The sequence below is a fragment of the Parambassis ranga genome, chromosome 22, assembly GCF_900634625.1.
Source record: "Parambassis ranga chromosome 22, fParRan2.1, whole genome shotgun sequence".
Classification (NCBI taxonomy): domain Eukaryota; kingdom Metazoa; phylum Chordata; class Actinopteri; family Ambassidae; genus Parambassis; species Parambassis ranga.
Window position 1 is genome coordinate 2,131,510 of NC_041042.1, and position 11,092 is coordinate 2,142,601.

Genomic DNA, 11,092 nt, shown 5'->3' on the forward strand with positions numbered 1-11,092 from the left:
AATAACTCCAAGAACCGTTAACACAAGACGAACATATCGATCTTCTTTATCGTTTTCCCCCACAGGAACATTCCAGGATCCAAGGTATGGAGGACTTAGTGGAGAGAGAGGCAGACAAACTGTTAGCAACAACATATTATGTAGTTCCACAGTTACATATTGATGATAAAAACTTACTTCATCCTGAAACGGCGTCTTTCGTGAACTTCAACGCTTCCTGACGTCATGGTGATGTCTCTGGATTCAGAGTACTCAAAGCTTGGTAGAGAGTGGCTGATGGGAGGAAGACAGACACTTCAATTATAAGCAAATACACAACCTACCTGAAGACATGAACAAGAAGTAAAAGTGGATGTTTAAATCTTACTTCATCCTCAAGCCGTCTCCTTTGTTAAATTCAAATGCAGGATCTTCTGCCCCATTACTCCTCATGGACACAACACACACAACACACACACACCACAGAGAATGAAGGGATCAGAAGTTTGGAAGGAGACAAAGTGGAAAATAAGACTGTTAACACAGAATACATGTTTTCACTGCGTATGTTTAAAACACAACCATTTCTGGTGCTTACAATGCCATGTTCTCCTCAGACTCACACTGTGTCCACAGCTGGTGGTGGCTGCAGCACAACACAACACGACACTGTTAGTTAATGTAACTCAGGAGCTGCACCAGCTAATAAAACAAAACAAAAAAGAACGTTCAAATCATATTATATTAAAGGGAATGGATCATTTCACAACAAGGAAGCAGAATAAGTGAAGTGACAGTTGTTGGTTTTGGGGTAGCTATGGCCAAAAAAAGTCCATTCACAACATTCAAAAATATTTCGGACAACTTTTGCTTTTGTTTTCATCTTAAAGGATCGAAACACTGAAAGCAGCATAAGGCCCAAGGGAGGCAACATATCATGTTAATAGTAAAAAAAAAAAATATTAACTGAATATTTCAATTTTAAAATATTTCACAATGAAAATTCAGTTTATTAAGAGTTTCATGTACGATACTGTAATCTATTGCACTTGGCCACAGATCTGTAAATGTGCTGTCAAATATAATATACAGATAATCTATGTGATATTTCAGCAACATTATATTTCACTCTTGACTTTTGTATGAAAATATTAAAAATTATGAAAATATTCATTTTATATTAATCTCAAACTGAATGGCTCATTTTATGGCTGCAGGGTCTCCGTCTAACCACTGATAAGAGGAACTACTACTACTTCTATTATAATAAACTATATATATAAAATAAATAATTATTTATTATGGCTTGCTAAAATACAATTTTTTTTAAATCACCATCAGAAATAACAAATACATTTTCAACTGAAAGTGAAAGCAATAACCTCAGACGTCATGTACTCGTCAGGTGACATCATAACATCCTCATTATTATAATCCATCAAATTCTGTTTATCAACTTTCAGACTTTCAGGTCTTTACTTTAGTTTACTAAAAAATTCTCAATATTTTCCTGTTGATTTTTTTCTTTTAAATTTGAGTCATAGTATAAGTTATGGAGGTAGATATCCGGAACTGACGGCCGGCACGGTGAGACAGCTTCACCTGAAGTTCAGTTAGAAATGAACCACAGACAGACACTATTGATCATGTCGATGTAAGAAAAGAAAAAACACAACGTACCGTTTGGATGTTGTCCGTTTCAGAGTGTGTCACAGTAAGCGAAAGCATTCAGAGCCTGTCCGCAGGTCGACATGCTGAAAAACCTGACAGAGGAGGGAGAGATCCATTTCAATGAGGGCGGAGGAGTTTAAAGGCGTTTGCAGTGAGTCACACCGCCGAATTATTTACACGCCTAATATCCTGATATTCGTCTAATCCTTTGGGTAATTAATGATGAATTAATGATGCTGATATGTTTCAATATTTTTCCACCTCAGTGAAATTTGTATTTATCTGGATCATAACTAGAAAAATTACACAAACATCATGAATGTAGAAAAGATCTGATTTTTATTCTCAACAGAAGTTTGGGGGCTGTTGAGGTCAGAGAACAATGATAAAATATGTGTTCTTAATGATAGTAATGGTAACTACAAGTTACAAGTTCAAAAACAGAAACACTGCTGTAATCACACTTTTCTGTCAGTTTTTTAAGTGGACATGCAAAAAAAAAATTAAACAAAATGCGATTTTTGGTTTTACAGTAAAATTATCTACCAGCAGCAGAAGGTTGAAATGTCCGTTTGCTCGTCAAAATAACTCAAGTTTAAAGGATGTTAAGGCACTTTAAGTCACACTCAGTGTGTTGTCTTCTCTCTTTCATTATTCCTGAGCTCAGCTGTCCCGTCAGAAACAGATGTAGACTAAAAACTGATATTTACATGTTCTAAACTGACAGCTTGAGGTGCATCAGGGAGGAAAGGCGACATCTTCTGAAGCGTCTCCTGTGAGGAGTGAGGAACGGCTCGCTGTGCTCAGATCAGTGGAGACACTCTGGAGGACAAGGAGGAAGACAGAAGAGACAAAGAGACGAAATGTAAACAAACAAAAACATGCGGTAAAGTTCTGTGTGTTTAACACTAGTTCCTTCAAATCTGCACTTTAGCTTCTAGTAACTCACGGATAATCCATGGTCTCCTCTGTTTCACTGAATGGATCCATCAAGGTTCTATCAGAACATACTGAGGTTGGGTCTGAGGGTCTGGAGGACGAGGGGGGAGAATAAACAGATTAACAGTGTGTTAAAGACATAAACTGGAGGACAGAACATACAGTAAAGGTTTCACAGCGTCTTTCAAACATGTATTAGTAATAGATCTTACCTCATCTGTTCTTTAAAAATAATCTCTAGACCTTTGGAGCTGTCACTTCTCAGGGATATACTGCTGTATCCAGAACACACTGAGGCTGATGGAGACGGTCTGGAGGACGAGGAGGGAGACAGAGACAGAGACACAGACAGATCAACGACAGACAAACCAGCAGAGGACAGAGAAAGTTTAGCTTCTAGTAACGTACGACAGTCCATGGCCTCCTGTAGTTCACTGAATGGACCCATCAAGGTTCTATCAGAACATACTGAGGTTGGTGGAGACGGTCTGGAGGACGAGGAGGGAGACACAGACACATAAACAACAGACAAACCAGCAGAGAAGGTTTAGCTTCTAGTAACTTACGGATACTCCATGGTCTCCTCAGATTCACCAAAGGTTATGTTACTGGAGGATGCACACACACACACACACACACACACATACACACACACAATGGACAGATTTAAACAGATAGAGAACTGTCAGAGGACAGAAAGGGTTTAAACACAACACAACACAACACCATCACTGCTGGTGTCAGGAGGCAACTTGTGCCGTCACAAAGTCTGCAACACATCTGTGTTTTAACAAGCTCAATGGGAGCATGTGAGTTTAATGAATGACCAGAAAAATCAGGATATTCCACTGAGCTTTGCCCAAAATACAGCTCATGTAGTTTTAATTTAGTTTGTTTGTTTTCACCATTAGTATGTAGTCAAATAACTCAGACACTACTGTTGATAACTTCAAATCTGGTTTATGTATTTAGAAGTTTTTAGTCCAAAGTTAACTGTAACTGTTAAATTACTCCAAATATATTCATGTAAAACAGAAAAAACTCACCAAGTGGACGTGGACGGTTTTAAAGGTGCGCCACACAGACTGTTCTGTCAAGAGCTCCACCTATGTTACTGTTGAATACCTGTTAGAGGGTGGAGTCGATGCCTTCTGGTGGTGTCAGGTTATTTAAAGAGACATTAAACACACACCTGCCTGCACCAGCACACATGTCTCTGTGCAGGACTCATTCCTCCAGAAAGTCACACAAACAGCAGAGATGTACAAACACTGGATTTTATTCTGAACAAATAATCCGACTGCATGTTCAGCAAAATGAATGAAGCCGTGAGGGGAAGAAGTTCTGAAGTCAGAGTGGACGTAAAGTGCAGAACAAACACTGAGAGCACAAAGAATAAAAGCTGTGATTACACTTCATCAGCTCCACCTTCATCCACCCCTCTGCACTCCTCCACCTCTGAGCGACCAAACCCCGAGTTCTTCGGTGAGCAGCGTATAAAAATAAACTTTATGTCACAGAGAGGAGGCGGCGGGAAGCGTCGTGTTCCTTCTTTCTGTGAGGTCACAAACAGGGAAGACGCCAAAAACTTCAAATTACCGTGAGGTCGATGGAACCTGGAAGTCTGAGCTAAAGCTAGCAGAAAGTGTTAGCATCAGTGTGAGAACACAAAACGAGAGCGTGACGTCACAGCACACAAGCTAAGCTAACGGTGCTAAAGATGCAACATGGTGGTTTGTCTTAGCATCAAAGTAGTTGGATAATAAAAACAAAAGAAAAATAATAATTCAGACAAACAAGAGAAAGAACACGTGTGTACAAGTATTACAAAAACTACAGTCAGCTGTAAAAAGTATGTGGTACGAACACGCCTCGAGTTAAAGTAGAATATTTAACAAAATAGCTCGTACAAAACCTCCAAACATGAGAGTATATTTAAAGCATTTATCTGAGTGTGTTCACACTTCACTAGCATCAGTGAAAACGTCTCTAAACACAGAGACGCCTGGAAACCCGACGAACTGGAGAAGAGCTGAAGGACAAATCCAACACAAACATCACTGATCACACTCCTCTTCATCACTTCAGGAGCGCCGCGTGCTGCCTCTTCAGTTTAAACTACACATGCCTACATTTCCCAGAATCCCTTTCAGCCAGAGCTGCAGCACCTGATGTGTTTTCTGGTTAGCTGACTGATTTGGCCACATGGGGGCAGCAGAGTCAAACTAAGACAGACCCAACTGTTAATAAACCTCATCATGTTAATATCCTAGGCTCCTTATAAACTGACAGAGAGCTGAGAAAACACCTTTAGTCTGATTTAGTGTTCATAAATATTGATAACGAGAGCATTTCACGGTGACTCCACATGTGCTTGTGATGTCTGAAATTTAGTGTTTCTTGTTTTTTGAGGTGGATTTGTCCTTTAACCTCCCCGTGGCGCTGGCCCCTTACTTGGTTTCTTTGACCTACACGGGTCCTCCACCGTGTCTCGTCTCTTCTAACAGGAAATAAAGTCCTTCTGAACACAAACAGCAGCATATAAAGTTATTGTGTCGTCTGTAAAAACGGTTAATGAACGTTTATTTTGTCCTGATTCAAACCAAAGTGTAACTCTCTGAGATGTAAAATGAGACGGTAAGAAACAGCCGGCGGTAAACGTTACGTACAAAGTACTCGGTTATAGAGGTAATAAAGAGTTTTTTTTTCCCCATATAAACATCTGTTGCAAAAAATTACAATGATAAGAACTGGTATCAAGAACTGATGACAGAGAAGCAGAATCAGAAACGGCGTTAATAAAATCCAAACGATACCAAACCCCCGCTGACACATGAGAGCGGGGTGAAACACTTGGGTGTGTGCTGCTGCCTGGAGGTCCGACCGGGCCGTCACTGGTCCCGAGCTTCATACAGCAGCTTGGCAGCCTGTGGAGAGGAAGAGGAGGAGAGAAGAGTGCATCATGGCTCCCTGCTTCCTGCTGAGGAGGTGTGTGTGTGTCAGATATGGTGCATTCAGGGACCATCAGAAAGCTGATGGTCTCTCTGCAGCTCCCGGGGCGTGGCCTGACCTTGTGCATGGCAGCCAGCCATAACGACGCCGCCTTCTTGTCGTCTGCCGCCTCCATGCGGAGCTGCTGGGCGTCCTGAGAGCCCATCGGTTTGTAGTGGAGGAGCATGCCGCTGGCGCGCGACGTCCCACCTGCACACAAACACACATGAACAGTGTGCGCGCACACACACACACACACAAACACACACACAAACACACATTCTGATTGAACTGATGTTTGTGTAAAAGGAAAAAAAGATGGAGCAGAAAATAAATCTGATCAGATATGATTTACTAACACACACACACACACACAGGTTTTATTCCCACGTTATGCTGTGGGATTAAAACACAACATGAACACGTCATGAATCACAGGGCGGTGACGGTGGAAGGGTTTCATGCTGCGTTCAGGAAACACATGCAGACATGCAGCAGGCCAAACCACACAGAAGCAGCAGGAGCTCATGTTCATGGACATCAGGCCTGCAGCTCTGTGTCACTTTGTTTAGAAGAAAAATGAGGATCAGAGTTTCCTGTCATGCAAACAGAAGAAAACAGAGAGCGAGCCGAGGCTAACCTTCAGAGATACAGTGACTGTCCAGCAGACTGGTGTAAGTGTGAATGTCATTCTCTGAGCACGGAGGAGGAGGAGGAGGAGGAGGAGGAGGAAGAGGAAGAAGAGGAGGAGGAGGAGGAAGAAGAGGAGGAAGAGGGGGAGGAGGAAGAGGGGGAAGAGGAGGAGAAAGAGGAGGAAGAAGAGGAGGAAGAGGAGGAGGAGGAGGAAGAAGAGGAGGAAGAGGGGGAGGAAGAAGAGGGGGAGGAAGAGGAGAAAGGGAGGAAGAAGAGGAGGAAGAGGGGAAAGGGGGGAAGAAGAGGAGGAGGAGAAGGAGGAGGGGGAAGAGGAGGAAGAAGAGGAGGAGGAAGAAGAGGAGGAAGAGGGGAAAGGGGGGAAGAGGAGAAGGAGGAAGAAGAGGAGAAGGAGGAAGAGGAGGAGAAGGAAGAGGGGGAAGAGGAGGAGGAGGAGGAAGAGGGGGAGGAGGAAGAGGGGGAAGAAGAGGAGAAAGAGGAGGAAGAAGAGGAGAAAGAGGAGGAGAAGGAGGAAGAAGACGAGGAGGAAGAAGAGGAGAAAGGGAGGAAGAAGAGGAGGAAGAGGGGAAAGGGGGGAAGAGGAGGAGGAGGAGGAGAAGGAGGAGGAGGAGGAGGAGGAGGAAGAGGAGGAGGAGGGGGAAGAGGAGGAAGAAGAGGAGGAGGAAGAAGAGGAGGAAGAGGGGGAAGAGGAGGAGGAGGAAGAGGAGGAGGAGGAAGAGGAGGAGAAGGAAGAGGGGGAAGAGGAGGAGGAAGGGGGGAAGAGGAGGAGGAGGAGGAAGAGGAGGAAGAAGAGGAGGAGGAAGAAGAGGAGGAAGAGGGGGAAGAGGAGGAGGAGGAGGAAGAGGAGAAGGAGGAAGAAGAGGAGGAAGAGGGGGAAGAGGAGGAGGAGGAGGAAGAGGAGGAGAAGGAAGAGGGGGAAGAGGAGGAGGAGGAGGAAGAGGAGGAAGAAGAGGAGGAGGAAGAAGAGGAGGAAGAGGGGGAAGAAGAGGAGGAGGAGGAGGAAGAGGAGAAGGAGGAAGAAGAGGAGGAAGAGGGGAAAGGGGGGAAGAGGAGAAGGAGGAAGAGGAGGAGAAGGAAGAGGGGGAAGAGGAGGAGGAGGAGGAAGAGGAGGAAGAGGAGGAGGAGGAAGAAGGGGGGAGGAGGAGGAGGCCGGAGCAGCAGAGAGAAGAACGAGTTAGTTCAGATTTCGTTATTTGAGACTTTTATCAGTTTTGCAGCAGGAAGAAGAAACAAAGTTCGTGTTCTCAGCTCAGTGTAAAACACACACAGCCCGTTTTATTCTGGTTCATGTTTTTAGTTCTGATCTCACCTCCTGGACTCGTCCCGTCTGTCAGAATCTGCATGCTGGAGATCCGAGACAGCTCCACCTCAAAGTGACTCTCACCATCCAGGAACAGATACCTGAGTTCACACCAGAAAAACACAAACAAATAAATAAATAAATCACAGCTGTTTAATGTTTTCGATGACTCTACAGATGTTATTTTGGGTTTCTGACACATTTATCAGCACGTTTTGATATATTTATAAAAAGCATAGATGGCTTTACAGTTTAAATCCCATCACGGCCTCTGATGTTTCACATCCAGAGTATAACATCGAACAGCTGCATCATCAGGCTGACCAATCAGCACGCACCGACCTGTGGTTGTTGGAGAGGCGGCACGTCATGGTTTCTGACTTCTCTGATGTCCCCAAAGTGACGACGAAGGTTCCTCCTGGAAACAGGAAAACGTCATTTTTATGGTGCTGTGATGAAAATGGACCACGTCCAGTGAAGAAAAGAAGAAAGGAGCCGTATAACACACCACCCCTACATCGCAGAAAGCACACTTCCACAGTGAGCCTCCATCTTTTTAATCCCATCATCAATAACACATGAGGCCCCGCCAGGCTGCAGGCCTTACATGGCGGCCGGTCCCCCCTGCGGCTCCGGGCTGATAATGGATTTTTCATTAGGAGCCTGACTGTTGTTGTGTATTTGTGGCTGCACACTGACCCACACTCAGCAGCAACAACAACAACACGGTGGATTATCTGGAGGATTATTCTACAGATGATTTCTGCTTCCTGTCAGATCGTACGAAGAGTCCGAGCGCCCTCACCTCCGAGAAGGACTCTGAGCTGCTTGTCGTAGAACTCCATCTCCTTCTGGGAGACCAGGCTGCACTCGGCGCACTGCCGCACCGGATCGACGAAACACATGCGGGGCAGCACCACCTTCTTGCTGCAGCATTTATCGCAGAAACAGCGGCCGCACCGCCGACAGTGGTGCTGAAGGACGAAACACAAAACAGTCAGTGTCATCATCACACGGTGATTTTTAAATTTGACCACAACATTTGATCAGTTTGTGCTGTGATCCACTTCAACACTTCCTGTCAGGGGTCTGATTTTTGTCAACATCAGCGGGCAGACCACAAAGGTCACACCAACGGTGGTTAAATGACACAGTCTGGTCCGTGAGGGACTTCCTGTTTATCATGACACACTGCTTTTGTCGCCTAGCAACCTGCAGTAGATCCTAATATTTAAAAGTTCAGTCTTGAGTCTGCTGGGATGTGTGGCATCCCTGATCAACAGGAAAAACAAGAACACATCAGAAGGAGGCTTCAACGTGTGATGGTCTTGAACTCTATATACAGGAAGTGAAGTCATCATTGTCCGCTCCCTGATTCACTTCTCAGTTACAGGCTCAGACAGAAGGAAAAGCAGCAACAACAATGTTTCCTGAGAAGATCGACAGATTGTTTTTCTGGCACATAAAAAAGTGGGATGGAAACTGAAGGAGAGCAGCAGAGCCGCAGAGGTATGCTGTCAGTCGTCACTGGAAAAAGAAGCGTCACCCTGCGCACCGCTCGGTGTGTGTTTTCATGCCAAAACACAATAACAAAACAATCATCTCAGCTTTCACAACACACAGAGAGAGAGAGGAAGACACACAACACACCTTTCTTCTGATGAAGTCGAACTTGGTGTCACACTGCATACATCTCGGGCACTGGAGGACGAGGAGCAGAGGAAAAACAGGATGTTACACAACATGCTGAGCTGGACAGAAGCTGACACACAACAGCTCATCAAAGTCTGCAGTAAACAAAAGTTTGGTTTTCCTGCCCTGCATCATAACACAAATCTCAGTGACTGGTTACAGAATGATCAGACATGAGGAGGAGGATTTTCCACAATCTGGCAACACTGAAGTTATTTGAAGAAATGTTCATTATTGTTTGTTTGTTTGTCTTCTGCACACTTTGGAGACAGAAGCTAATACAGTAAATGATTAACTCTGCCTGTCTGATCATGGTGCCTCTGCAGACCTGTCCCCTGTTTGTCCTCCTGTACTTTAACTGGACTGACTGAGAGCCTGCTGACGGCTTTAAATGCCATGAATATCTAGCTTAGCAGCTCCTGCAGCTACAAGGCTAAAAAAAATATGACAAGCTGCGTGCGGAGTTAGCGGTTAGCTAACACACACAACAGCAGGACAATCGTCAATTTATCGATGATAAATATCAAAACCCTGACAGCTGCTTGTTGTTGTTTACTGGCTGGCTGTTTAAAAACGCTCTGTTAGCTGCCAGGCTGGCCGTGACAGCCTGCAACGCCCAGTCCAGGAGCCAACAAATGTCCAGACTATAACCAAAAGCTAGCCACAGCTAGCAAGGTGGACACCGGATACACAACAGCTTGACCTTCAAAATAAAAGCGCTCCTGTTCAAACAACGTCACAGATGCATTAAAAGACATTAAAATAAAAAATACAAAAACATTTTATTTTGCTTAAAAATGTTTTAAGTGTTAAAACGGCTTACTAAAAAGTAGAATATTTTCAATTAATTTAATTTTTAGCCTTATGATTAAATAAAGCTTTTTTTATTTTGAAAATAACCGGAAGCGCTCGGTTTGTTATGCTAGTTAGCTTCTGGCTGCTGTCCGTGCGGCTCTGATAGCTCCTCGCCCCGCGCCCGTCTCACCTCTTTATCCGGGACCCACTGCGGTTCGTCGAGGGAGAAAGGGCTGTTGAAGGCGCCGTTTTCCGGGACCATGCGGAGGCCGCTGGGGCTTCGTACGAGTTTCTTCCCGTCAGGCACTGAAGACATTTTCCTTCAGCGGCTGTTTCTCCTCTGAGCTCAGAGAGTCTCCGTCAACCACACAACTCCCCCTCCGGACACGCCCACCGGAAGGACTGACAGGGCTGATAACAAATCAGAGCGCAGATTTGCGATCACGTGGTGCTAAGAAGGAAATAGGCAAAGTGGAATGTTTTGGTTTTGGCAGCCGCTCCCCTTAGAACAAAACTGATGGAGGAAAAGTCACATTTATCACAATTAATAATATTCACAGCAATAAATTTAACTTTAAAAATAGATCAGACAAATAAAAAAATTGAATTTAAACCATTTTATTCCTCAAATACAGTTAAGCTGTACAATTATTTGCAGGAAAAGAATCACGTCTACTCACATACAAAAGGACACAGATTAGCAGACACACTTCCTCACCATCACAGTGCAATCAGAGAGTAAAATAATCCTGAATCTGTACATATTTCTCTTGTGAGATCTGCTGGACCTTCAGTGCCCACTCCCTCTGCTTCACCACCTCGCCTCTCCGTAACAAAAAACACTCAAGACGAGGAGACGTGTGGGCGAGCAGCAGTTTACAAGGGACCAGTAGTATCACCAGTGCCAGTTCAAACCAAGGAGCCACTGTTCACTGTCAGGACGGCCGGGCGTCACGTAAACACAGAAGGCAGAGGAGCTGCATGTCATCGTTCTTCTGTTGGGACTGTGTGGTACAACAGTACACCTGGAGGGTGCAGCATCCAGTATGTTGCCATGGTTACTCAACTGAGGCC

At 44.5% G+C, this 11,092-nt stretch overlaps 1 protein-coding gene across 2 annotated transcripts; it reads right to left on the reverse strand.

The window, feature by feature from the left end:
• Positions 1 to 3,852: 3,852 nt before the first annotated feature.
• zfyve21 (zinc finger, FYVE domain containing 21) lies at positions 3,853 to 10,406 on the reverse strand. Of its 2 annotated transcripts, XM_028395804.1 has the most exons (8): positions 10,209 to 10,406; positions 9,182 to 9,232; positions 8,337 to 8,505; positions 7,874 to 7,949; positions 7,541 to 7,632; positions 6,221 to 6,274; positions 5,660 to 5,790; positions 3,853 to 5,516 (listed from the first exon to the last, which is right to left on the reverse strand). In XM_028395804.1, the coding sequence occupies exons 1-8, from the start codon at positions 10,332 to 10,334 to the stop codon at positions 5,481 to 5,483; spliced, it is 735 nt and encodes a 244-aa protein (XP_028251605.1). In that variant the 5' UTR covers positions 10,335 to 10,406; the 3' UTR covers positions 3,853 to 5,480. The 2 variants fall into 2 exon arrangements, with proteins under 2 accessions (XP_028251605.1, XP_028251606.1); XM_028395805.1 differs by lacking the exon at positions 6,221 to 6,274.
• Positions 10,407 to 11,092: the final 686 nt, after the last annotated feature.